Genomic DNA, 25484 nt, shown 5'->3' on the forward strand with positions numbered 1-25484 from the left:
GTAAATCTTTATAAACACAGAAAAAAAGTCACAGTGGATAACATCATTATAAACTACTTTTTTTTTTCTTCTTTTGACGACATTGTGTGCAAAAAGCTCATTCCAAAAAAAAAAAAATTGTCAAGGTCTATTTGTTAAACAAACAGCCCCTTTTGTTGGAGTAGCGCATAAGCCAATTAAACAGATATCCGTTCTACACCAAGGTATGCAGACTTCATGCTTTAAAAAAATCGCCCTCCCACCCCCTTTATGTATTAAGCATTATATTCAATGCGTAGCAGATGATCGAGAAACCAATCAAAATATCATGTAAAAGCAGCATTCTAAAAAACAAGAGTTTTCAGGGCGTTGTTTGGAGACAATGGGGCATTAGTGTCAAGCCAATCCAATATAATAGTCACTCGTCTCTAAGTTCTTTCATTGATCATGTTGAATACCTTTTACATGAATCCTTTGAAACACCGCACATAGGTAAAAAAATATATATATTAATAGATCAATTAGGAAATATGCTAACAATGTTGCACAAACAAGTTTGCTACAAAGAACCCTTTATTGTGCAACAAATAGGGTGGGGTGCATTTGATTTAAAAGTGATTTTTCATTTTAAAGGTGAAAACATACCACCACAAACAGTCATGTTTGACTTAAACTTTGCAAAGGCAAATTATTCGGAATATTACACGCTGGTAATCACACAAGATAGAAATTTACATCTCTCTTTTTTTTTTATTAACATGTTATTGGTAGTATTTACCATCGGATTTTGCTTTCAAGGGTCACGTAAAGCGAACAAGAGAATCATCTATTTCTTCAGTGGATTCAGCCAATGGGGTTCCTAATAAACCACACAAAAAGAGAGCCAAACATTACTCTGAATCATCGGAATCATCTATGACATCATCTAATATATTAAGCGATCGACAAGAGCAAGTTTATGACGGCAAACTCAACCAGCAAATAGGCTCCTGCAATACATTTACCCGAAAACAACAAACTGGTTCCGTCGTACAAAATGCGTGGGATGATGCATTATTATCCAAGGTATATTTTTATAAATTTCCTTTCTTATCTACCTGGTTACTAACAAATCTCCTGCCTACCAATGATAGATGGATATTAAAATATTAGGCAACAGTTTAGAAGGATTGGATGATGAGCAGTTAAGAAAGGTATACGACATGTTTTTCCAACATGACCGAAGGAATATGAGTATTGTTGAAACAAAAGGTGAGGTATTTAAAGCAAGTGAGAGAGGGCGAGAAACAGGGTGCATCCTGCTTTTTAATACTAGCATAAAAAAAAGGGAGGAGATTATTTTAATAAGAAAGGAAAATTAATCACAACTTTTTGATATCATAATAGACCATGTCTTTATTGATCTTTATACAGTGGGACCTTTACTTTTAAAAAAATTATGGGAATTTACAAGAAATATCGAGATGCATCATTAAAACAAGGAAAAAGAAAAAAGAAAATATGTCGGGTAGCAATGCCTAGATATATAACGCCTTAATTTGTAACAACTATTGTACCGATACATGTAACACTGTCTATTTGCTGATACTCTATGGAAATGATATAATTCAATTATAAACCACCTATTATAACAAACAATCTGCTTTAGCAAAATAATAAAAATACCAGTCATTAGTGAAAAACTAATAAATTACCTAACCTCACTCTCATACTGCTGATTATTTTTTCTCTTCTAATGAGACGCGTGATGGGGGACAGTTTGGTAAAGTAACATGCAATGCATTTGAAAAAGACTAAATTTTTTAACTGTTACTTTTTTTTTTTCATGCAGAAAAACAATAATAGGAGGAATATCATATCAAAAAATAAGAAATAAAATAGAATCTGTCATAATAATCCCCTAAATAAACAACAAAGATCTTCCCTTATTTGCATTTGCTCTGCGTGATAAATCAACCGGCAACTTATATATAACGTAATTTATTTTTCCTTTTCCTTTCCTTCCTGCCTCACTTTTTGATAGTTTTTCTTTTTCTTATAACAACTATACAAAGAAAGAAAAAAAAAAAGAGAGAGAAAAAAGAGAGATTTTGACTCTTGTTTAATACTATACCTTACCTTTTATTAATATATATCACAGAGTTTCCAAAACAATGGCTGATCATCCTATCGATGAGAAAAAAGACGCAGTTGAATTTGAAGAGCATCAGCACATAGAACATGAAGAGGACATCTCACCAGAATTAGAGCTCCTTTTACACACAGACCCTGGCCATGGACTTACCTCAACAGAGGTGGAAGAGCGACAAGCAAAATTTGGCATGAACGAATTACCAGAAAAGAAGACGAATCCCTTTTTAAAATTCTTTGGTTATTTTACGGGCCCTATTTCGTATTTGATCGAAATCTCTTGTGTTATTGCAGCTGTGGTAGGTGACTGGATTGATTTCGGTATTATCTTGGCCCTCTTGATCATCAATGCCATTATTGGTTATATTGAAGAAGCCAAAGCAGAATCTGCACTGGATGCATTAAGACAAACATTGGCTCTCAAGACCCGCTGTTGGCGTGACAATGAGTTGAAGGAGGTTGATGTAAAAGAACTGGTACCTGGTGATGTCGTCGTCCTTCGTATCGGCGACATTGTCCCTGCTGACGCTCGTCTCTTGGGTCTTGGTGTCAACGGCGAAGAATCCGAAGCGGAACTCATGATTGATCAGTCTGGTCTCACTGGTGAATCTCTCCTCGTAGCCAAGAAAAAAGGAAGTACCGTTTACTCTTCCAGTATCATTAAACAGGGCCAACAGTTAGCTATCGTCACTAAAACTGCTACAGATACATTTATTGGTCGTGCTGCTAACCTGATTGCTATCACTGCCGAAGAAGGTCATTTCCAAAAGATCATTGGTAAAATCGGTAACGTTCTGATCACTTCCACTGTCGTACTGGTTTTGATTGTGTTTGTCTATCAAATGGTTCATTTCCGAGGCACTGCCAAAGGTAACTGGAAGATTGTCTTGGAGAATTGTTTGGTCTTGACCGTAGCTGCTATTCCTGTGGGTCTCCCTACTGTCATGTCCGTCACAATGGCCGTGGGCGCAAAGCAATTGGCTGCAAAGCAAGTGATTGTAAAGCGATTGACTGCTGTTGAAGAACTGGCATCTGTTTCTGTCTTGTGTTCCGATAAGACCGGTACCCTGACTTTAAACGAACTGACCTTTGATAAACCATGGCTCACAAACGAATATACGGAAGATGATATCTTGCTTTACTCTTTCTTGGCTGCTGAACCTGGTGCAAACGATCCTATTGAATCTGCTGTACGTCGTGCTGCTGAATCTCAACTGGACATTCTTAAAGATCGACAAAACGCCCGAGAGATTCCTGGTTACAAGGTCACGAAATTTTCGCCGTTTAATCCCACTACTAAAATGACCCAAGCTACCATCATGGATCTTGCTACTAACCAGCTTTTCAGCGTTGCCAAGGGTGCTCCTCAAGTTATTACAGAACTCGTAGGTGGTGATGATGAAGCCGTACATGCTGTTAACTCGCTTGCTCGCCGTGGTCTTCGTGCTCTTGGTGTTGCCAAGACTTTACCTGGAACAACGGACAAATTTGAATTGGTGGGTATGATCTCTTTACTTGACCCCCCTCGCCCCGATTCTAAATCCACTATTGCTGAGTGCAATGCTCTCGGTGTGGATGTCAAAATGATTACAGGTGATCAAATGATCATTGCAAAGGAAGTAGCTGCTCGTTTGGGAATGGGTCGTGTTATTTTGGATGCCAATCATTTAGTAGATCCTACTAAATCTGAGGAGGAAGTAACTGAACATTGTATTCGCGCTGATGGGTTTGCTCAAGTTATTCCTGAGCACAAGTATCGTGTAGTTGAATTGCTTCAAAACAAGGGCCTTTTGGTGGGTATGACTGGTGATGGTGTCAATGATGCGCCTGCGCTCAAGAAAGCCGATGTGGGTATTGCTGTCGAAGGTTGTACGGATGCTGCACGTTCTGCTGCTGATATTGTATTGCTTGCTCCTGGTCTCTCTACCATTACCGATGGTATTATTACCTCACGCGCTATTTTCCAACGTCTTCGTTCTTACGCTCTCTATCGTATCACCTCCACTATTCACTTTCTGCTCTTTATGTTTATCATCACCTTGGTAGAAGATTGGACCATGCCAGCTGTACTTTTAATCATGATTTGTGTCTTGGTAAGATTTAAAGTTTTCGCTACATTATGAAATATTTATATTTTTTTTGGTCGATTTTAGAATGATGCTGCTACTTTGGTTATCTCGATCGATAATACAGAAATTTCCGAGAAGCCCGACAAGTGGCGTATTGGTCAATTACTCACACTATCTTTTGTTTTGGCTGCATTGTTGGCCGCTTTATCGTTCGCCCATTTCTATATTGCCCGTGATGTTTTCCATGTGACCGACAATGAGTTACATTCGATCATGTATTTGCATATTTCGTCAGGTAAACTTTATATTTATATATCCGGTACTCTCTCACCCGATAGAACTAATACCCTCCATCTTTTTTTTATATGGTATAGCTCCTCATTTTGTAATCTTTTCTACTCGTGTACCTGGTTACTGGTACACAAATATGCCCAACTGGTTATTTACCTTGTGTATTATTGGAACCCAAGTAATTGCCCTGTTCTTTTCAGTGTACGGAATCTTTGGTGAGGAAGAAGGTGTAGCTCCCTGTGGTTACCCTTGGGGTTTATCTGTATTGGGTGTCTCGCTTGTTTACTTTATGCTTTTAGACTTTGTCAAGGTACAAATCTTCCGTTCTTGGAGCTTTGAAATGACTGCCAAGATTGTCCCCACTACTGCTCGTCGAAACAAGTTGGCTTCGCGTAAAGAGTTGACTCAACGAAATATCGAAACTAAAGCTGCGTGGGATAAATTGATTTCGTAAGTGTATTCTCTTTACGAAAAAAAAAACAATTATTCTTGACAATATCACTTATCCCATTATTTATAGACCCGTTGAAGCTCATAATATTGTATTTGCATTCACAAACTTTGCACAAAAAGCAAATTAAGTTAATATTTAACACCCTATTGACGAAGAGAGAAATATATATATATATCTACATATGTATTGCATTATACACACACTTTTAATTATACTTCATTTCGCCATTTTTTCATTATATAATACAGTGCTAACGTTGGAACTTGTTGGTTCGAAAAATAAATAAATATTGCTTGTCTGAAATCTTTGTAAAATCCCAAGATTGATTGTCGCTAGAATAACTACACCACAATATGATAACTAAAATGATAATGACAAGAAAATAAGACTAGGTTTACACTTGTTAGTTTTAACAAAATGCCATTTTTATTTTATTATTGAGTACAAAAAAAAACAATATATTTTCTGATTGGGAGCTCTATTTTATCATAATACAACCGTATGCATTAATTTGGTAGTTGTCTTCCAAAGTTCCAATCAAAGGCACGAGTTAAACCTCTCCAGATCCAATTAAAAATTCGGACTATAGTGTCCAAAACCCAATCAAAAGATCGATTTAAGAATTCCGTAGTCCAGTTATAAGCTCGAATCACGCTTCTTACAGTCCAATGAAAGGAATTATTTAAGCTTGTCCAGATCCCGACTACGATTTTAGTGTAAGGAATTAACTGATCTATCAATTCCTTCACATAAATGATGAGTAAAGGAGTCACATTAAATCCAGGATTGCAAGCCTCGTTGAAATAGCAAGAGGTCAAAAAATAACCGGCCATAAAAAAGCTGATACGATCCATCAAAAAGAACCCAAAGGCGATAATCTCCAAGAAAAAAGCAATTACATGGTACGGGAAATTCCACATTGTTATTTGCATTGGTCTCTGAACTGGTCTCTGAGCTGGTCTCTGAGCTGGTCTCTGCACTGGTAGTTGTAATAGTCCTTGCCCTGGGATAGGAACTGGAATATTTACCGCTCTTCTCCTTTGTTCTATTAAAATTACTGGTTCCAACTCCAGTCCTTCTACAAGATCTGGTTGGTTACGACAAGCAGCCACTTTTGACTGATGAATTCTGACGCCCCTCAAGTTTTTAAAACGTCTCTCACATGTTCCACATAAAGCTATATGGCTTATGTCAAAAAAAAAACACTTGTCATTCATGTTTAATTGTTTACTTACCTACTGTATCAGCCATTGATTTCTTATTTTGAAAAAGGGATAGTAAAAGCCAAGTAAAGCTAGCGGTTATGAAATCCGATATAAGCTTTTTGGAAGGACAATGAAATTTAGTGGCCCATTGTATCTTTTTTAAAAAAAAAGTCCGTATAGGTAAATTGGCTGTTTAGTCAAAGCCTGATTATCTAATGGCATCTTTGTCTCGTTGTGACAATTAAGTTGGTGTATTATTCTATTTGATAAATATAGACCACAATTTAAGTATAACATCAATACTTTCAGACTCGCACATTTTAGGACACTTAAAATTACGATTCTAATCAAAAAATTTGGGAGATGAAACGACTTGTAAACATATTACTGTTCAGGTCAATTCATAGATCATAAGTTATTAACCCTTTGTAGCCGAAAGAAAATTACTTGAGCTTAAATATACGAATTTATATAATGAGCAGGCTTTATTTTAAACTTGGGTATTCTTAAGAAACCACGCGAGGCGATGGGCGTCTGTAAAAAATCATAATAAGGCATTTGCTGTATATTTAAAAATAGTTAAATTACCATCATAGAGATGTGAAGTACACTAAAAGGGTTTCGTATACATCAATTCGACGTACATTTAGATGAATAATACTGGTTATTTTTAGAGAAAACAAGACTTTTAATCCCGAGATTCCATAATGCATCTGCGAATTACTTTGTGCACGTACCATCTCAGAGAGCGTCACTCGATAACGTCACAGCCGCATAGAATATGATACTGCTCAATACATTGCTTTTAAGCTGTGCATATAACTACCATCTCTAGTGTCATAGTCTAGAGCAGATGTACTTTTATGGAAACCATAGCTTGTTACTCATACTGACTTACATGACAAGTAGTTTTATCAGAGAAATGAAAAATCTGGTTTATACATGCAACATTATTTAAATCAACCAGTCTTAATTGAAGGCATAGTACACTTTTTTTCGTGCTGTTTATGAATTTAGAAGATCTGCATATCAGAATATAGGTTACAAGAGAGAGGAGTAAAAAAAAAGAAAAAGAGGGAGACATCTTAATAATGAATGAGATGCGGGGGGTAGATAATATATATAAAGAAACCCTATTTTAATTCAAGACTTTTTCACAAATGGTTGAAGGCAACCAACCATACACTTCGGGATTCTTAGTCAAGTTGCCATACCACCATTCAGTTGAAGATGCGTTGGTGGAAATGGTGGCCGTGTCACTATTATTATGCATGGTATGGGTCGGTAACCAAATCTGTATTAAATCGCCCTCGCGTACTATGAGCCCTTCAGGCGATTTATAATCGAATAGTGCTGTACATTGAAATATAGGTTGTGATTCACTAAATAAACTGTCATACTTCTTGTTGTTGGATTTTGATTTTTGTCTCTTTTCTACTATCGCCTGTCCTTCTTTTTTTTTTTAAATAAATATGTCAAAAATTCATCTATTTTGTAGCGTTTTCTCCCCCTTATTTTCATTTATTATTATTACCTTGTTCTACAGGAGGAGGAGGAGGAGGGGTGACAAAGTAGCCACTGTCTCTTGGTTTGGAGCCGAGTTCATTTAGACGAGGTTGTAAACGTTTTACAGTTGCTTTGTAGTCGGCTTCGATAGTGGACCATACAGGTTCTTTACCAAAGGGTTGTTCAATGGTGAGTGTTTTCCATTCGAGCTTGGATCTTCGCCAATAAATGGATTGTACACGAGCGAATTCGCTAATGATAATATCGAAATAGGTAACAGTGAGAGACAGAAAGATGGGTAATTCGTCCAATAGGTGAGCATTTAAGGAAATGTACTGTTCTGCCGATATCTGTAACTGTTTGTCGGGCACTTCTCCTTTACTAATTAAATGTCGTGCTCGATCATAATCCATTAATTTTCGAGTTCGTTTTTGAATAATGTGTGATGGATTTTTAAATAATTTTAAATATGATTCTATTCTATTGTAAACTGCTTCTTGAACAAGTGTTTCCTAAAAATAAAAATATCTTTTTTAGGGATTTTCTAATTTTAAAAAATAAGTAAGATAGTTACCACTGAATTAGTTTCTAATTGGGACACCAGTTTCTTAAATGCACGCATACTTCTAAGGCCTATACCATCGGAATCCCCGTACACTGCATCTAGACTATTGACAACGTCTGATAATGCATGTACGTTTTGTTTAATTTTTACTAACCAATCTTGTACACCTCGTTCGAATTGCTTGGCAATTTCCTGCCTTGCTTCAAACTGCTTAAAAAGGTCATCGAAGGAAGCATCTTGTGTGCTCAATGTTTGTTTCTTGCGATGCACTCTTCTTGTGAATTTCTTATTGATCCCTTGTCTATTCTTTTCTTACATCAGTATGCATTTACATGTAATACTTTCAAACTTACACAACACTGCGATCCATCTTCTTTTTGTCACAAATCAACTGTTCTACCATATCTTTCCTTCGCTTCATTTCATTAATATGATCTGCCATTTGTTGAATTTCGTGTGTGACAATGATTAATTGTTCATAATCTGGGTGGTTTTCAGCAGTAGAAGCCACGATTTCCTAGTTATTGTTTTTTTTTGTTAATGAGTTACATAAGATGTAGATAAATATGTAGTTTACTTTTAGCAGCAACGGGTACTTTAAGACCCTTTGTACAGGTTTGATCAATAAACTGGGTAGATCCCAACACATGGTACGCCCTTGAATTTTATCTTTACATTTCTACTAGAACAAACACAAATTAATCGGCTTGCTCCTCCTTCCCTCTTCTCCCCTTCCTCCCCTTTTCCCCGATGATGATTTGTTTATACCAAAATAAATGCTTGTACAGTGGGTCTTGAGCTTAACTCTTGAATCTTGCTAACAGCATCCTCATGTTTCTTGCAGTAATCACCGTAGATTTGGTCCATCCGATGCATCTAATCAAATAGGTAAGTATATAATAAAAACTAGATATGTCTAAAGATGTATAAACTTACAATCATACTAAATGCAGTACCAATCGTGACATGTGGATCCGCTTCACTGCAGGCGGTTTCGAGTAAACAAACAAACTCTTTTTCAAAAGAGAGAATGTCTAGTAAGTTAATAAAGATGTGCTTCATTTCTATCTTTGATAGCACTTGTTGTGCTTCGTCGTAATACACCTCCTTAACCAATTCCATATCAGTCTGGTAATTTCTTTCTGTTGCTATCAACTCCTGAATGACACGAGCTCGTTTCAATGCAGAGGGCTGTGATGTTGCTGGTGCTTGTATTGTGGTTGTTGTTGTTGTAGGTACTGGTGCTGGCGCCTGTGCCTGTGCTTGTGCTTGGGGAAGTGTGGGTACGCTAGGTGTATTGGATACCATGGGTAAAGGCGGATGCGAGAACCAATGAGTGAAGTGCCAATTATTACGTTTGCTGGATGATATGGTGTTGGCAGAGATGGATGAATTGGAAGAAGAAATGCTGGTGCCTGTAGTAGATCGTTTGATATTGGAAGTTGGTGGCATGACCAACGAAGGAGAGGAAGTTGAGTTGGGCACTGATTTACGATTAACAATATGATGCATAGATGTGGTGACGGGTAAGGAAGGTGATTCCTCTATAGTGGGTGCGGATCTTCTGATGGAAAGAATGGTATGACTGACAGGTTCACCTTTTTTCTCAGAGATAGCCAATCTCTTGCTTAGTTCGGTGACAAAAGAACCTGTTCGAGGCACTGCTCGTATACCTAGTGTGGGAATAGAAAGTATAATATCATCATCATCATCGTCGTCGTCATCGTCGTCGTCGTCGTCCATATCATCGTCTTCATCGTCTTCATCAATATCTTCATCTTCTTCCTCCATATCGTCTTCTTCGTCATCATCTTCGTCGTTATAGTTAATTCCATCTTCAACGGTTGTGCTGCTACTGTTGGAAGAAGACCAAAGAGAAGGTGATGTCTTTGAGAGTGGCATATCACTGTGATTTCGCTTCAAGGGAAAATGATCAGATAGTTCACTAATGTTTTTAGCCACAGCAGTAATACGTCTTGGCATTGTGTTTGTGTTTGTGTTTAATTTCTTTTTGTGCATGTCTGTACTATCGGTCTTTTGGTGGAACTTTGCACGTAAAGCATGAAATGAAAGAGTATCATTCATACTATAAATAAGAGAGGAAACAAAGAAAGAAAGAGAGAAAGAGAGAGAAAAGGGGGGAGAGAGATATATAGACACAAGGAGTTGGTCAGATTCGAATCAATTTATTTGCTTTGGTCATAAAAGGGGGGGGGGGAGAAGACAACATTACTATTGCCACAGTTGATGAACCAATAAGAAAGTGTTTGTATGCAAAAAAAAAAAAAAAAAAAAAAAAAAAAAAAAAAAATAAGAAAAAATGTGTATAAGAAAAAAAAAAAAAAAAAAAAAAAAACCTCTCTCTCTCTTAACTTCACCCCTCTCTTTGCCTTTTTCTACTTGACCTTGTTAATCTGCTCTTTTGGGCGTGTGGGCTATTTGAAGCATGCCTTAATTGAGGTGGTAGTGGTATAATGGCGTCTACGGAAATGTCTGATGTTGCAATGAAATGTTGCTGCTGTGGCGGTTGCTGTGGTGGTTGCTGTGGTTGCTGTTGTGAGTGTTCACGTGGTATATTCAAGATGCCAGCATCTCCTTTGGTTGCTACCATGTAAGGAACCCACGTCAATAGTTCCCCTTTAGCATATAACCTTTTATTTTTAATATTAACACTACTACTACTATCTGGTTCGTGTCCAATTACAATTTCGTAGTGTCCCTCCTTTTCCACCAGCATGTTGTTTAATTCCAATGTCGAGATAATATCATTGATTGTCATGCCGGTGTTTCGTGAGAGCTCTACAACGACATAGGATGAATGTTTGTACAACTGTTTCATATATACAAGGACTTACCTTCTAGTGTAATTTGACCAGCATGATGTTGTAGTTGTGATGTAATGATGCTTGCCCAGTATTTTCGATAAGAGAGCAATCCCAAATCGGACAAGGGCTTTTCAGGCGAGCCAATTTTAGCTTCCTTGCGCGACAACAAGTAACTAAAATCAATCAAGAACTGTCCATAGCCTTTTCGTTGGTAGGCCGGTAATGTCATGATGCAGGAGAGATTGTAATCCAATAATGATTGCTTCTCTTTGGAGAAATAGCCTACAAAGTGACATCCTTCAGCATCGGTTTCGGTCAAGATGTAGAATAAAAAGGGCTCCACATCGTAATATAAGGTCTTGTGGTCCAGAAACATTTTGGCCAACAAGCACAAGTTTTGGCAGTAGATCTTATTCTTTCGTCCGTCCACTTCGAATATCGATATGTTGCCGTCACGGTAAATTTCGTCGCCTGGTGGGTGCTTCATGGGACACTTGATCTATTTACTATGTAAGTCTTATCTCTCTCTCTCTTTTCCAACATTCGCATATTTACCTTGTGTCGTTTCGCTATATAGGCGCTCTTCATGTACTTTAAGCAGTACTCGCACACATGTAAAACCTCTAGTTTACTGTATTCTTCCGGATAAGGGGCTAAATACCACACATCGATAATATAGGCGCCAATCTGCAATTTACGGATATGGCCCACATTTTCCTGATGACGTGAAGGGATCGGTAAGAAGGATTTGGTTGGAAGCTGTGTACATGAATCTGACGATGAGTCAGAGGACGGTGTATGCACTAATTTGCGTCGCTTCATGATTTTTAATTTGGTTACTCTCTGTCTCAGCACACGACTGGGTTTGGACGAATCAGACGGAGAGACGGAGTTTGATTGACGTGAAGCATGATTCGTAGCTGCTTCTGCTTCTGCTTCTGCGTGTGGTGGTGTAGTGGGAAGTGGTGATGCTCTTTGCGGTGGCGAAGAGGATGCTGGTGGTGGTGGCTGTGGTTGTTGTGGTTGTGCTTCTGTTGCTGTTGCCACTGCTGTCACCCCCATTTGTTCTACTGGTACTATTTGTTCCATGGGTTCTGCTGTGGAAGGCACTTGTCGACTCTATGTACAGATGTTAATATATATATATAAAATGCAGACAAGTTAAGAAAGAGACTCACCTCCACCAGATGCTTGGCATTCTCAAACCTGTCGATGCTTTTAAACTCTGGCAATCCTCTGGTATATTGTTCACCCAAGTTAACCTTTGTTTGGTACAAAGTTTCTACAGATGAATATTGAGGGACAAGTGGCCCATTCGTGTCAATCTTGTGAACAATAGCACGTGCTGAAGTTCGACGTATTTGAAACTGCTTTTTAGTAATGGTCATTTTACAGTATGCAAATAAAAAAAAAAAAAGAAGGGAGTGGAGGGGTAGACGCTTTTTTTTTCTTTTTTTTTCTTTCTCCAAGAGTGACTACAGTTGTGTTATAAAAAAAAGGAGTGGACAATCAAAAAAAAAAGCTCTATTGGGGGTAAATGGACAACAACAACAAAAACAATTTTTTTTTTAAACCAATAGAATAAAACACAAAAATAAAAGTGACGCTTTTAATTTAAAAAAAAAAATGTTTTTATGTTTGTACTACAATAGGGGAAGAAGCGCGTATAGATATCAAGTCAATGGGGTTACTTAACACTGTCTTCAAGTCTGTCTCATCACATTGGATCTCGAGATAATGTAAATGTTGGATAAAGGTGAGATCCAAAATACTCGGTAAAATACAATTAATCAATTTCAGGACCTTAACATGAGACGGACACAAGACTTGCATTGTTACTGTTGATAAAATAGCTTCTTTAAGTGACACATGATTTATCTTTTCCTTTGTTGTCTTTGCAGTGTACTTTCTTCCTTCTCCCACACCCATATGTACTCGGTCAAATTGCAGATCATACGGGTATTCAATCGCCTCTAGAACATATCGCGTACTTGATCGATTAACCAATAAAAACTTTATATCAGGGCATTTCTTTCGGACATAATACACCAACTGTATACAATCTTCTAGACGATATCGACTTGCATCACCTACTTCCATCGAATCAATCATAAAACTATCATCTTCTGTGTTAAATAATCGGATCAGATTGTTTGTCGGATATTCTGGCGTAAGTTGATATTCTAGTATCATTTTCTTCTTATCCACATTGAGCTTAAACCGTTGATCGTCACTATATCCACCCTTCATTGATAGATACACATGACAATGCAACTTTCTTTCTGCCATCACCGTATTAATAAATTGCCAGTGTCTTGTCATCTTATCATGTCCTAACGAATTGTTTCTTTGTCTTTTACCCGTCACAATGTCTGCCACCAATTCCACCTGTTCGACTCCAGATAGATACTGTGCAAAGGGGATGATCACATTTTCTTTATCTGTAAGCCAATCATGCACATCCGTATCCATCATGTGTACTTTCAATCTCTGTAACTGCGTATAGAGTACAATATATTTTATATAGCCTTCATGAAAATCATGTAGTTCGAATTCCATGTTCTTTAACGCTTTTAGTTTGGTCACCGTGACATCATTTTCCATCATCTGTAGCAAACCTGGCTTAGATCCATCCGGGAAATGTCTCTTTGTAAACAGCCCAAATTGTATTAATTTAGGGCAAGTGTCTAATACGGTAGAAATGAGCATATATCGATCTCCGTGCAACAGGTCATTATGAATTGATAATTGCGTCAGCTGTTGAAATTGTGGCAAAAATTCTAGGCAATTCCCAGATAGATCATTTATAGTGTAACAAGAGCGGAAATTATTCAGGTTTAAACGTCGTATCGTCTTTCGAGACTGATAACACGCTAAAAAATGTTGTTCTCTACCTTTACCTGAAAGGTTACTATTGACCTTGATTTCGTCCATGCATTGGAACCCAGCTTTAGTTACCAAGACCTCCAGCAAAGGAGGCAACACCGATTTGCCAATACCAGTCAGATCTAGTACTTTTACATTCGGGACTTGATAAACTAATTCTTCAAATGCTGCTACACTGATACTATCCATCTTCTTGTGAAAGTTTAAGTACCGAACCCATTGTCCGCTTTGCCCGTTATGGCGAATAAATTCACTTGCATTATGTCTTGTTAATGTCACTTCCGAATAAAATATTCGAGAAGCCGTCAAATGCCATGCTTTGCACACTGACATACATTCTTTGGCATCGTTCAAGAGTAAAAAAATCTGTTCCAAAATTTCAGATGGTGCTTGTTGAATCGCCATTCTTTAAATGTCAATGAGAAGAAAATTAAAAGTAAAGAAAAAAAAAATCCAAAAAATCAAAGTAACCTTCTTCTTTTATAATCCCGTATCACATCAAAAATCAATAGAGTCGGCATTTCAAGTCACTGTAAATCAGTTCACGGTATCTTTATGATTTATGCGCGATTTTTTTTTTTGTGTTAGACACACGATATTTATGTTTTCACCAGTCTGTGTAACTTGATCCTTCATAAAAACCTGTGTCCAATGAAAATCAGCAGCCAATTCTTCTGTTGAAGAACCAATTATATTTGCATGAAAAACAACATCGTTATCCATGTTAGAATAGCATTGAGGAATGATTTATTTAAAATTATTTGCATTCACTATAAAATAACATACTGAAAGTAATGAGTGAAATTATTGTCTTATTTTATAACCAAATTCTCCATAGTCTAGCACTTTATGACCCTATATTTTTAGTTATGCTTAATCTGTCAATTTTGATAACACCAAGGAGAAATTACACACATACACTCATTTCAATCAATCATATCAAGTCAGTCAGTATATATTTGTTTATTTAACATTGAAGCTGGAAAACACTCCCTTAGTGAAATGTCCATATCTATAATACTTATTTTAAAAATTTAAGTTCGAAAACCCATCGTACCTATGCAGTATATAGAAAAGATGATCAACTTGTATCTCTGGTCTGGTTGATCGAGTCAGCTTTTTACTTCTTTAACATTATACATTTGTGGCATCATATTATGTAAGATGATCAAATATACCAAAAAATGCATTACAAAGCTTCATAGTTGCGTCTATCAGAAACATTGATCGTATAAAAATAGTCTGCCCTTAACTGGCTAATATGGTATTACCATTGCTATATATGAGAGAGGTTTATGTAGCCAGCGGATATCTTTAATATTTTTGGCGAATTTCATTGGCTGAACGTCAAAAAGTGACGTCAGTTTTTTAAAAAGGTATAAATTTAAGCAAATTTTTTCATGTTTTTCACATATATGTGTTCCATGTAGACACTTTTCGAATTTCGAAATCGACCTCGATCGATTTTTTTTTGCTAGAAAAAGTTTTTCACATGCTTAAACATATTTAAATAGGTTTTAGGAAATAGGAAACCGTTTGTATCCGTTTTAAAGGAATTTAGATATTGTCCCCTAGGACCCTTCATCGAACCTACAAAACCACCTCGATTACTTTGATTACAACTTTATGAACCCAAAAAAAATACTGATACTTTTTGGGACTTGTAGTGCAGAAGATCAAATGATATTGAGTGTCGTTCGTTTTTGGGAACAACTTGAATTCAGTCAAACCCTCAAGGATGTTTCATTTGTCACGACGGCACGGGTTTATGAAAGGGGGCAACAAAAAAGTGCGGAGTACTTAAGCTTATAATTTGCTGTAAGTAATTTGATAATACCATCCTGACTTAGACAAGTTCTTGCTTATCAACATATATTTTAAAATGATTTTTTAATGTTTATTATACACTTTACAATTGTCATTATACTAATTTTTGTTACTAAAATCAGATACAGCTACAGTAATACACGATAAATTAGATTCTTCTTGTATGGTATTTACTTTTGGTGGGGCGTAATTGTTATTTTTTACAATTAGTTTTCTACCATCTCCGATATAGAAATAAGCAAATGGAATAAAGCAGAAGAAAAAGGTACTCAGGATAGTACACAACCAAAAAAACCCAATACTAGCATACAGGTAACCTGCCATCAGAGGGCCTACACACATGCCTACACCATATGCTGCATTAAAAAGCGAATAGCTTCTGGCCAGTCCATCGGATGAGTTACTGCTACCTCTATTTTCTTTATCGACCACTTTGGCAATTTCAGGAAATACAGGCGCTTGACACCCAGCAATTGTCACACCGCCCATTATTAAGATAGGTATAAGAGGCCAAAAGGATCCATGATTACTGCTGGGGACACCAATTAACAGACATGAGGGTGTAGCCAATAATAAAGAGACCAAAGCTACAATTTTTGTACCATATCTGTCACAAAGTTTACCACAGAGAATACTTGCAATTATAGAAGGCACCATATACGCTAGGACAATGAGACTACACCCTGCCGCATTAAAGCCCCATTCTTGTGCTAATCTTAATGATAGAGTGGGCTAATTCATTAGGTTAGTATACGAGTGACTATTGTATTTATTTATTTTTTACCTCAAATGCACTCATGACAGTGGCTACAATAGCAGTTAAGGCAAGAGACACAATTAAACGAGGCTGTCTTAGGAGCTGAAGCCAAGTTACTTGATGATTATCTGTATTATCACTCGATTTTTCTTCAGCAGAGCAGTCTGTTATTGTGATAACTTTTTCGACATCATTATCTTCTTCAAACCATTCTGCTGGAGCACTGGAACGTTCGATGATGACAAGTCGCATTACGAAATCAATTGCACTTAGTATCATGGATGCAATAAATGGAGCTTCGTGACCTAACTCACTATAGAGTACTAAAAAGGATATAAAAAAAGATTAGAAGGGAAGATATTGAAAGTTTTTAATGCTTCTACTTACATCCACCAGCGGGTAATCCCACCATCATGCCTAATGGATAAAACCCCACAAGTTTTCCCATTTGTGCACCTAATTGCTCTCGGGGCCAATTATCCGCAATCAAGCATAAACACATTGTCCACACGCATGCATTAGAGACGCCTTGTAAAAATCGAGCGACCAATAGCATGGGATAGGTGGTGCTGAGCATAAATAATAAATTCGCTGCCATGGAAGCACTCGTACCTAACAGCATGGGTAATCTTCTTTGTTTGATTCGGTCGCCTAACCATCCAAAGATGGGTGAGCCAGCTAATAATCCTACTGCATAAAGTGAGACTAAAACACCGGTATCTCTCGAGGTTAACTCGATATTATCTGTGATTGCCGTGGATTTTGCGTGGTCTGTCCAATCCCCTTTATCCAGATTTCTAATACGAGCCACAATAAAGGGCGAGAGCGGAAACAATATCGAATGAACAAAGGTCTAATTTTTATTATTATTATTATTATCATTATTAATGCATTAGCATGTTGTGTAATAGCGTCATAATGTAACATACACTTGTAAACAGGCCCACAGCAGCTGTCCAGAATACAAACACTTTGCTTGCTCTGAACTTAAAGAAGATTGGCCTCTTCTTGACTGAATTAATCTGTGAACATGATTCAGGCACACTTATTGATGTCATATATAAAAATAAAAAATAATAAAAGGGATGATTTGCCACCGAAAAAAAAAAAAGGTACTGAAAATCATCAGTGTCATTTATATATGTATGTTCAAAGCGGGGGTCAGGAGTTTCTTAAGGGGACGATTCACGCAAGCGTATACTACGACTAAAAAGGTGTTATTACTAAATAAATAAAAAAATAAAACAACAAAGAAAGCATTATTTCAAAAAATCCATGACAATTTCATAGATATAGAACGTAACGGCGTTTACAGGAAAGCCTCTCAGTAAAGTTGGCCAGAGACCTCTAAAGAAGACAGATGGGCCTTCTGATTTATAGGACCGCACGACACAGTCTTTGATAGATGCATAAGGACGATCAATGAGCAATCTGCTTGATTCATGAGGTTGGTGTTTTTGCTGCATTTGAAGACGTGATTTGACTACATCGATAGGATAGATTGATGCCCAAGAGACTGTTCCTGCCATACCTCCTGCCAACAGGAGTTTCCATGCACTATCACCGGACTCCACTTCTAATACTCGTTTCATGCCTTCATATGCCCAAAAATAAATACCATAACTTGGTGCATCTCGTATCATTGTAATTACACCGCCTTGATAAAACCCTTTTAATCCGTTTTGTAAGTATATCTCTTTACTGACTTGGAAAGAGCTTTTAGAGGATTTGGCCATTTGTGCCTTAATTTTGATTAGATCTGTGGGAGTTGAGAAGAAAAAACAGGCAACACCTGCTCCGGCGCCGGCTAAATAGACTTGTAACAGTGTGGGTTGTTGTTCTTGATTAGGTTCCAGATATCTCAGGATGGAACCATAAGAAACGAATAATAGTGCATTTAAACCTGCTAATCCAATAACTGGAGATAGCACACCTTTAAACATAGAACCTAGCTACAAGAAGATAAGTCATGCATCCAACTTTTTTTTTTCTGTGTTTCTCTACCCCCTCTGTTTGTATCATATTCCTCAATGTTTGCCATGATCCTATTCGGCTATTTAAACCTGTTCCAATCAAGTCATTTTTAGTAGTGATAGGTGCCTGTAAACGTGCCTACAGATAATCAAAAAAAAAAAGTTCTGTTTTCTTTAAAACATGTATCCTTTTCTTCTTCTTTCTTGTCCTATTCTACCTTTAAGACATCCAATGGACTGCCAACTATGATTCCTGCTGCACCTCCAATCCAACCTTAAATATAAAAAGGGGCTTTTTATGTTACTAACCCGTCTTTTTGTTCTGTTCTTTTTGACATTACCTGCAACAAAGTCATTGAAGCTTTCAGCTATTTACAGGTTTCGAATCAGCCTCTTTTTTTTTTTACATTGACCCCCTCTCATTCATCTTACCCATTCGAACAGTTACAAATATAAAATAACAAAAAAAAATGAATAGAGCTTCCTCTCTCTGCTCGCAAAGCCCAGGCCCAATTATTGTTATTAAAAGCAGTCAGTCTAGCATTTTAGTCTTCTTGGGGGACGAGCGTTACAATGGGAATTACCAATCGCTATTTGTTTAAACCCAGTTGAAGAAAAAAAAGAGGACAACAACAAACAACATTGCTGCACAAATGTGCTGCACTCTGCACATCGTTTTTAAAACAAGTGAATTTTTTTTTAAAAAAATTTCTAACGAACAAAATTTACAAAAAAGAAATACAGCTGCTCACTTATTGTGCTAAATGTGAAACTGGGGTATGAAAAGAAGAGGTGATTGTCCAGACTGAGAGGGGTCGTCAGTTCGAAATAAAAAAGAAAAATAATCCACCAATCAGGTTTTTATAGTGAATGATTGATAGCCACAAGTGGAGTATCCTTGATGCAGATGGGCTCTCAAAATAAAATAAAATTGTTCCGTGTACTTAAAAACGAGAGACGACCCAGTCGTAACAATGCTTGCTCTGCTTTTTTCTACATAATCATCAAATATTGAGAGAAATAAACGGCCAATTACTTTTTATTATTAATGAAACAGATAATCCTTTGACAAGCAGCATCTGTTCCCGCAGTCTTCTCTGTCTTCATCATCATGTATGACTGACAACATCTTGTTATTGTGCTGGAGTTCAGCAGCTTTACACACGTTGATGACGGTTTATCACGTCGAATCCGTCACCTTCACTTGGATTATTCTGGCCTGCTTGTAATGGTCCAAGATTCCATGAGCCCACTAGATCTCAATTTTTTCCCTTACCATTGAATATCAACGTTTCCGGCAACATGATATCCATCGTGGAAAGAACAGTTTCTTTGCCGGGAAGTGGCGGGTATGCCAGGGGGGTGGGGTGGGGCTGGAAAAGGGAAAAGGATAGTATTCCAGTAGTATGTATGTTCAACTTCAATTTTTTCTTGCACTGTAACACAAAAATTGGGATATCTATTATCTTTTTCATCGAGAGGTATTTTTATAAGCGATATCTGAAATTAACCAACCTTTTCACGATATTTATGACTTTTCTTCGTACAAAAAAAAAGGGCAAGAAGTATTTAAGTAAGATTGCTTCATCAATTTTATTGACTACCCCTATTATTGTTGATGCAATGTGCACACAACCCCCTCTCCTTAGTATCAACTAGTGTCTTTGTGGGACCATGTTTCTGGAAGGTTTTTGTTTACATTAATGTAAAACTAGTCTCATCCAACATTGATGGTATCTATGTCGACTAACCATATATACATATATTTATATAAAAGGGTATTACTGTATCGCTCAAGTGCATATCATACGCACGATCGCGTATTCTGATTCGATTGATATGAAACATCATTCTTACATTAGACTTGTTATCTCTAATAGTTCTAGTTAGTACCTGTTGGTGGTCTTTTCAGCATGTAGATAAGTATTTGTTACAAAAAGAAATGATGTCATTCAAGATACATACAACAGTAATTCCTGCCGAAAAATGATAGAATATCTAGCTGTGTCGATCAATTCTAAAAACAGGTGTTTAACAAGCGGACTTTGGGTCAGGTGGGATCTGGTAGACTTATAGTCACACAATCATTTATTTTTTATGCAAGAATAAGTGTACAATAGCACTCAGAGAGAGATTCTTTATTGTATGAAAGGAAAAAAAAAGTTACAGTAGCGACATATCCATGGACTTTTTAATCTTTAATAATATACTGATTTTCCAGTTATCAAGTTTGGTCAACTGATCAAATTCATAGACCTTTTGACTAAATAAGTCCTGATCATTATTTTCGATACAACCCAAAATGCCTAACAAAAACTGGTATTCTCGGGTATTTTCAAAGGATAAATCCATGGCACAGTATTTACCTAGCAACTGGTGACTTTTTACGGTGTCCCCTATACACATTGAACACAACCCCGCCTTTAAAAAGTACTCCTTTATCGACCATTTTGTTAATTGATTATCCACCGACTCTGTTGCTACCCTCTCAAAATTATTTATGGCGACTTGGTATTGTTCTAATTGAGCAGCAAAATGAGCTACTTTGAGCAGACATTTATTAATCATGCTAATGAATAATAATAAAAAAAGAGTCAGCACAAACAATCTTAAAAAATATTAATAATTAAAGAGCTTACGCGGGAGAATCGTCTGCCATGTATAAATTTGATGCCTCTTCCCAATTCTCTTTGGCTCCATTCAAATCTATTATATCGCTTTCGTATATTTCAGCAATTTCTTGGTGATGCTTTGCCGCATTTCTAAAATTCGAAGTCTCTTTGTCTATCATGATTGCATTTTTCAAGGCATCGATTGCAGCTACCAGATAAATAAATACTAAATTCGGATAACCTGACAAGCGCGTGTGTGTACACATACACACTGAGGAAAAATAAAAAAAGGTTTATTTACCTTCTGCATCAATTCGTTTCAGACACTTTGCAGCATTCTCAAAGGACTTGGACGATTCATAATGTAAATCAGGCGTTGTCTTGTACAGTTCAGCTGCTTTTACATACGCATTGCCAGCATCTTTCCCTACATCTGTGGGTTAAAACAAAGCGATTTTTTTCTTTTTCTTTTAACTAACATCGTTGAGCTAATTTAAAAGTATTTCCAGCCTTTTCATATATTTCAGCAGCATCCTCTTGTTTGTTTGTTGAATTAAACCATGTCCAGCTATTTAATTTTTTTTCTGCCTGTAAAAGTAAGTCTTGTGCCTGATGTTCAGACATTATGAAAGAGTTTAAAAAGGAGAAAAAAAAAAAAAAGAAAGAAAAAAATCTATGCGTCATGCGCTTGCACATATTTTATTTTAGCGCTGGTCCCCCTCCCACATCTTTAATGCGGCCCGGGGGTGTTCAAATTTATCATTAACAAGCATATTTTTTTTAAGACAGACATGAATGAAACAAATCAAACAAACAACCACGACATATATTTATTTAATTTATCAGTTTTAAGAACATAACAGTACATAATATGTCAACTCAGTACAATCTTCCAATATCTATCCCTGACTTTGCCTTTGTTACAATTTAACCTTGCCTAAAAGGTAGGATTAAACATGCTACAAGGCAGAAATATCGACTATGTGGGTGTCCTATCTGCTTTAAAGGGCACTTGTACCAGCATCATACTTGAGCATGACATTGCCTGTCAAGTGACCACCACTACAACCAAGGATAAAAACATATCGCCGTCTAAAAAAAAAAAAAGAAGGTTTTAACAACAAAGAAGCAACTCTGAAATACAAACTTAACAGCACTTTAGTCCAGTAGATTCAACTTTTTATGTTTCAACAACGAAAATAGAAGGAAGGACCAAACAAAAAAGTAATCATTATTCACTGGCTTCAAGGATTAGGTCTTTTTTCATTGCTTTTGTATGCCTACACTGGATAACACCGATTATTTATGGTTTGATCCAAACTCTGTAGCAAGAATGTTCATTCAGCATGTTCTACAAATCATATTTGTGTATATTTAGATCATTTTACTTGCTCTATCGCGACTATCGGTATAATTATATGATCTAACATATCTTTGGTTGTCTGAACTAAATATTGGCACGGTATTTGGCACAGGCTTTTGCATAGTAATTTATATTAATTATGTAGCTTTATTTGATGGCTGGACGCCGTTTCCTGTGGTTTTTCAACAAGTGTATTAAATCAGTTAACTTACCATGATAGATCAAGTGAAACGCATAGATTACATATCAAAGCAAATGGAGATGTCTGACGAGAAAAGCCAATCCAAAAATCAGATGATAAATAAGACTTATTTCATTACAAATAAGCGATTAAAATAATTACACTGGACTTGGAACTTTTGCCTACAACGAATATCTACATTATTGCATTGTTCACGAATACTATGATCCTTAGATATTAAGAGGATCTTATAGGGAAATCTTTTACAGTTTATTTACACTAATGCCAAGAGTAACACTGTGTCTTAACAGCTTGTTGAACGCAAAGTTTGAGCCAATATGGGCAGTTGAAATAAAGGCATCTAGGTAATTTTGTTAAAGGAAGAAAATAAAAGCTCCTCTGGTTGTCGTAAAATATGATTGGAGGAGGAAAAAGACCGGATACAGAACAATGTATGGATTTTTTTCTTTCTCGTTCTTCCCTCCACAGTTCATTAGACATGACAAAATCAGTCTGGAAGCTGAAAACTCAACCAGCATCATTTCCCAAACTCATTGTGTTTGATCTCGATTATACGTTATGGCCAACTTGGTAACCTCATTGCGGCATTAGTTCCTTTCCTTTTTTGTTTTAAACAATTTTTTTTTTATTATAGGATCGATTGCACTAATGGTACGGCACAAAAAGACCAATGATATATTCTTATTTAACAATTTATTATAGGACCACCTTATGTCTATGAGGAAGGATCGAACTGCATTGTTAATCCGTGAGTGTTGGTGTGACATAATTTTAGTAGCGTAAAAGAGTTGACATTTTTTTCGTTTAGCTGCGGAGAGTCTTTAGGTTTATTTCCTCATTCTGCAGCCATCATTGCTCTAATCAAATCATTTCCAGATACCAAAATTGGAATTGCTTCAAGAACACAGACACCCAATTGGTAAGCATTAAGATTTTTTTATGGGATTAGATCTTATAAACAAATGCTTACACTTCATAAATAAGGGCCATGAAGGCGTTAGGATTACTGCGGATTCCTGAGCTTGGTCACACAACGCTGTTTGAAAACATTGATTATTTTGAGATCTATCCTGGTAGTAAATTGAAACATTTTAAAAGTCTAGCAGAGAAATCAGGCATCGATTGCCATGAAATGATATTTTTTGATGATGAACATCGAAATCGAGAGGTGACCAAATTAGGTGTGCATTTCTATAAAGTCAATACCCAAACAGGCATAACTCCGTTTCAATTTGAAAATGCATTGCAAGATTATGCTACAAATTCTGGTGTAAGGCAATCATCTGTCAAGGACTTTTTCAAACCAAAGGGATAAGAAATATATTAGAATGTGCATCTCTTTATTATAAAACCGATCTATCAATAAATAGTGTATCTATGCAGAACTGGGTCAAAATGAAAAAAAATAGTAATTGTTCATGTCAATTGATAGTGCACGAAGAACCGCCATGGACGCCAGATATATCAGCTTTCATTTGGTTTGAATTCTCTAAAGTTGTTGAATAAGTATTGGGTGATTTATTTGGTTTCTATGGAACAACGGGTCAAAACATTGTATGTTTATTAAAGAGTCGCCATTTGTATCATTGGGATATGTAGTAAAAAAAAAAAAAAAAAAAAAAAAAAACGTCAGGGAAATTCTGTCTGCAACAACGAGAGAGCCAGTTTTCTATTTTTTGTTTTTACCAAACGTTATAACTATGACAGCGCTTCCTATGTAGCGATAGTCAGTTTCGATCGACCAATAGGAGCTGAGGTATAGATATATTAAGTTTTTTGAGCAGAGAATAGCAATAAGCCAAAGGTAAGCGCAAAGCAAATTCAAAAAATCTTTTTTATTCGTGGTTCACCCTTTTTTTTTTTTGTTTTATTTTAGTATTTTTCAAACACAAAATCTCCAACTGTATTTATACAAAAGACAAATGAGGTATTCCCGATTCTATTTTAAAAGAAGTAGCCTTGTTTAAATTTTAAAAATATTGGTTAGTTCAAGTTCCAAAAATAACGGTTATGTGTTTGAACAACAAAACGATGTAAGACTCAACGACCTCAGTTCCAAGATTTCGGCCATCAAAAATGTAACTATAATTAAACGACTTGCAAAGTTTACGCATTAACACAGTCGAGGGATTATAGATTACCATTGACATTCATCAAGATGTCACAGATCAAGATAGGCTGTTGGATGAGTCGGTAAAAAAAAAAAAGAAAAACAAAAATTAGTGGAAGACTCTCTCATATATTTACATAATTCCTATTAGCATAATCAATTTGGTGGATTAGGAAGTAGTCTTAGTAATTCCTTTGGTCGAATGAACCGTATGGTCTCGAAACGTCATCAAAGACAACTATGCTTTTATGTGTCGATCATTGTATTCTTGTTTTTTCTTATCTATTACGGTGCACCGCTTGCAAAAGGCGTTCTTGGTTCGAATCCAAAGCTCCCTGACGACGATTCTTTATAATTCCATCTTTCAAATAAAAATCAACATTATGCGGGGATGAGGATATTTTATTGTTCAATACGCTGATTTAGAGAATAAAGTGGGTTTTTGTGAGAGTTTTTCATTGCATGATCAGGATGTGAGTAACCAATTTGTAGGATATAAATAATGGTGATAGATCAAACAACTCGGAGTAAGATGTACAATGTCAGTAAAGAGTATGGCAGGAATGCAGGATTTATTTCACTAGGTGCAGGTACAAAAATGTACACACGGTAAGGCAACAGCCCAAAAAAGCTTCCAACGAATTTAAACCCAGTAGGCGGGTAACTCCTTGAGTTATAAATAGTTACTTTTTTTCATATATTGATTATTTTAGCTTTTCATTTTTTAATA

The 25484-nt window shown here is 36.5% G+C and overlaps 11 protein-coding genes across 11 annotated transcripts; 4 read left to right on the forward strand and 7 right to left on the reverse strand.

The window, feature by feature from the left end:
- Nucleotide 1: 1 nt before the first annotated feature.
- EV154DRAFT_490802 (yeats family-domain-containing protein) lies at nucleotides 2-1673 on the forward strand. Its single transcript, XM_051599464.1, has 6 exons — nucleotides 2-203; nucleotides 279-471; nucleotides 535-689; nucleotides 751-1044; nucleotides 1113-1230; nucleotides 1366-1673. The coding sequence occupies exons 2-6, from the start codon at nucleotides 282-284 to the stop codon at nucleotides 1452-1454; spliced, it is 846 nt and encodes a 281-aa protein (XP_051463194.1). The 5' UTR covers nucleotides 2-203; nucleotides 279-281; the 3' UTR covers nucleotides 1455-1673.
- A 459-nt stretch (nucleotides 1674-2132) lies between these two features.
- On the forward strand, nucleotides 2133-5050 carry EV154DRAFT_557995 (plasma-membrane proton-efflux P-type ATPase; the record flags this gene model as incomplete). The annotated part of the gene is made up of 4 exons (XM_051605467.1): nucleotides 2133-4202; nucleotides 4263-4473; nucleotides 4553-4919; nucleotides 4990-5050. 4 exons carry the CDS (start codon nucleotides 2133-2135, stop codon nucleotides 5048-5050), a joined length of 2709 nt encoding a protein of 902 aa, XP_051463195.1.
- Nucleotides 5051-5429: 379 nt separating this feature from the next.
- Nucleotides 5430-6174, reverse strand: EV154DRAFT_557996 (uncharacterized protein; the record flags this gene model as incomplete). The annotated part of the gene is made up of 2 exons (XM_051605468.1): nucleotides 5430-6100; nucleotides 6159-6174. The coding sequence occupies 2 exons, from the start codon at nucleotides 6172-6174 to the stop codon at nucleotides 5430-5432; spliced, it is 687 nt and encodes a 228-aa protein (XP_051463196.1).
- A 1092-nt stretch (nucleotides 6175-7266) lies between these two features.
- On the reverse strand, nucleotides 7267-9711 carry EV154DRAFT_410936 (uncharacterized protein; the record flags this gene model as incomplete). Its single annotated transcript, XM_051595430.1, has 6 exons — nucleotides 7267-7577; nucleotides 7663-8146; nucleotides 8236-8495; nucleotides 8584-8716; nucleotides 9208-9390; nucleotides 9487-9711. The coding sequence occupies 6 exons, from the start codon at nucleotides 9709-9711 to the stop codon at nucleotides 7267-7269; spliced, it is 1596 nt and encodes a 531-aa protein (XP_051463197.1).
- An 807-nt stretch (nucleotides 9712-10518) lies between these two features.
- EV154DRAFT_490809 (histone acetyltransferase KAT5) lies at nucleotides 10519-12545 on the reverse strand. Its single transcript, XM_051599465.1, has 4 exons — nucleotides 12203-12545; nucleotides 11580-12143; nucleotides 11055-11523; nucleotides 10519-10998 (listed from the first exon to the last, which is right to left on the reverse strand). Exons 1-4 carry the CDS (start codon nucleotides 12410-12412, stop codon nucleotides 10574-10576), a joined length of 1668 nt encoding a protein of 555 aa, XP_051463198.1. The 5' UTR covers nucleotides 12413-12545; the 3' UTR covers nucleotides 10519-10573.
- Nucleotides 12469-14360, reverse strand: EV154DRAFT_490815 (uncharacterized protein). Its single transcript, XM_051599466.1, has one exon. The coding sequence runs from the start codon at nucleotides 14313-14315 to the stop codon at nucleotides 12657-12659; it is 1659 nt and encodes a 552-aa protein (XP_051463199.1). The 5' UTR covers nucleotides 14316-14360; the 3' UTR covers nucleotides 12469-12656.
- A 1583-nt stretch (nucleotides 14361-15943) lies between these two features.
- EV154DRAFT_541366 (major facilitator superfamily domain-containing protein) lies at nucleotides 15944-17577 on the reverse strand (the record flags this gene model as incomplete). Its single annotated transcript, XM_051604482.1, has 5 exons — nucleotides 17424-17577; nucleotides 16882-17347; nucleotides 16522-16817; nucleotides 16086-16469; nucleotides 15944-15958 (listed from the first exon to the last, which is right to left on the reverse strand). The coding sequence occupies exons 1-5, from the start codon at nucleotides 17550-17552 to the stop codon at nucleotides 15944-15946; spliced, it is 1290 nt and encodes a 429-aa protein (XP_051463200.1). The 5' UTR covers nucleotides 17553-17577.
- EV154DRAFT_173659 (mitochondrial carrier domain-containing protein) lies at nucleotides 17578-19245 on the reverse strand. The gene is made up of 4 exons (XM_051594211.1): nucleotides 18809-19245; nucleotides 18730-18741; nucleotides 18499-18606; nucleotides 17578-18446 (listed from the first exon to the last, which is right to left on the reverse strand). Exons 1-4 carry the CDS (start codon nucleotides 18821-18823, stop codon nucleotides 17754-17756), a joined length of 828 nt encoding a protein of 275 aa, XP_051463201.1. The 5' UTR covers nucleotides 18824-19245; the 3' UTR covers nucleotides 17578-17753.
- Nucleotides 19246-20526: 1281 nt separating this feature from the next.
- Nucleotides 20527-21759, reverse strand: EV154DRAFT_490826 (soluble NSF attachment protein). Its single transcript, XM_051599467.1, has 4 exons — nucleotides 21559-21759; nucleotides 21381-21506; nucleotides 21107-21287; nucleotides 20527-21036 (listed from the first exon to the last, which is right to left on the reverse strand). Exons 1-4 carry the CDS (start codon nucleotides 21701-21703, stop codon nucleotides 20631-20633), a joined length of 858 nt encoding a protein of 285 aa, XP_051463202.1. The 5' UTR covers nucleotides 21704-21759; the 3' UTR covers nucleotides 20527-20630.
- Nucleotides 21760-23122: 1363 nt separating this feature from the next.
- Nucleotides 23123-23959, forward strand: EV154DRAFT_558000 (putative magnesium-dependent phosphatase P8B7.31; the record flags this gene model as incomplete). The annotated part of the gene is made up of 5 exons (XM_051605469.1): nucleotides 23123-23214; nucleotides 23279-23295; nucleotides 23347-23392; nucleotides 23453-23563; nucleotides 23629-23959. The coding sequence occupies 5 exons, from the start codon at nucleotides 23123-23125 to the stop codon at nucleotides 23957-23959; spliced, it is 597 nt and encodes a 198-aa protein (XP_051463203.1).
- A 217-nt stretch (nucleotides 23960-24176) lies between these two features.
- Nucleotides 24177-25449, forward strand: EV154DRAFT_490838 (uncharacterized protein). Its single transcript, XM_051599468.1, has 5 exons — nucleotides 24177-24571; nucleotides 24632-24722; nucleotides 24781-24837; nucleotides 24906-25188; nucleotides 25247-25449. The coding sequence occupies exons 1-4, from the start codon at nucleotides 24567-24569 to the stop codon at nucleotides 25107-25109; spliced, it is 357 nt and encodes a 118-aa protein (XP_051463204.1). The 5' UTR covers nucleotides 24177-24566; the 3' UTR covers nucleotides 25110-25188; nucleotides 25247-25449.
- The last annotated feature ends 35 nt before the right edge of the window (nucleotides 25450-25484 follow it).

Source organism: Mucor mucedo (assembly GCF_025094135.1).
Source record: "Mucor mucedo strain NRRL 3635 chromosome Unknown EV154scaffold_3, whole genome shotgun sequence".
NCBI lineage: Eukaryota > Fungi > Mucoromycota > Mucoromycetes > Mucorales > Mucoraceae > Mucor > Mucor mucedo.

Bases quoted from the DNA above. Each gene is read 5' to 3' on its own strand.
- EV154DRAFT_490838 (XM_051599468.1), top strand. The intron at 24,723-24,780 runs GTAACTATAATT...GAGGGATTATAG, and splicing joins AGATTTCGGCCATCAAAAAT to ATTACCATTGACATTCATCA. The intron at 24,838-24,905 runs GTAAAAAAAAAA...AATTCCTATTAG, and splicing joins ATAGGCTGTTGGATGAGTCG to CATAATCAATTTGGTGGATT.
- EV154DRAFT_490826 (XM_051599467.1), bottom strand. From the start codon at position 21,703: ATGTCTGAACATCAGGCACAAGACTTACTTTTACAGGCAGAAAAAAAA. The intron at 21,288-21,380 runs GTAAATAAACCT...TTTATCTGGTAG, and splicing joins GAAACGAATTGATGCAGAAG to CTGCAATCGATGCCTTGAAA. The intron at 21,037-21,106 runs GTAAGCTCTTTA...ATTATTCATTAG, and splicing joins ATGGCAGACGATTCTCCCGC to CATGATTAATAAATGTCTGC.
- EV154DRAFT_490802 (XM_051599464.1), top strand. From the start codon at position 282: ATGATCGAGAAACCAATCAAAATATCATGTAAAAGCAGCATTCTAAAA. The intron at 690-750 runs GTAATCACACAA...TGTTATTGGTAG, and splicing joins ATTCGGAATATTACACGCTG to TATTTACCATCGGATTTTGC. The intron at 1,045-1,112 runs GTATATTTTTAT...TACCAATGATAG, and splicing joins ATGATGCATTATTATCCAAG to ATGGATATTAAAATATTAGG.
- EV154DRAFT_490809 (XM_051599465.1), bottom strand. From the start codon at position 12,412: ATGACCATTACTAAAAAGCAGTTTCAAATACGTCGAACTTCAGCACGT. The intron at 11,524-11,579 runs GTAAATATGCGA...CATAGTAAATAG, and splicing joins ATATAGCGAAACGACACAAG to ATCAAGTGTCCCATGAAGCA. The intron at 10,999-11,054 runs GTAAGTCCTTGT...ATGTCGTTGTAG, and splicing joins TGGTCAAATTACACTAGAAG to AGCTCTCACGAAACACCGGC.
- EV154DRAFT_173659 (XM_051594211.1), bottom strand. The intron at 18,447-18,498 runs GTAGAGAAACAC...ATCTTCTTGTAG, and splicing joins ATATGATACAAACAGAGGGG to CTAGGTTCTATGTTTAAAGG.
- EV154DRAFT_490815 (XM_051599466.1), bottom strand. From the start codon at position 14,315: ATGGCGATTCAACAAGCACCATCTGAAATTTTGGAACAGATTTTTTTA.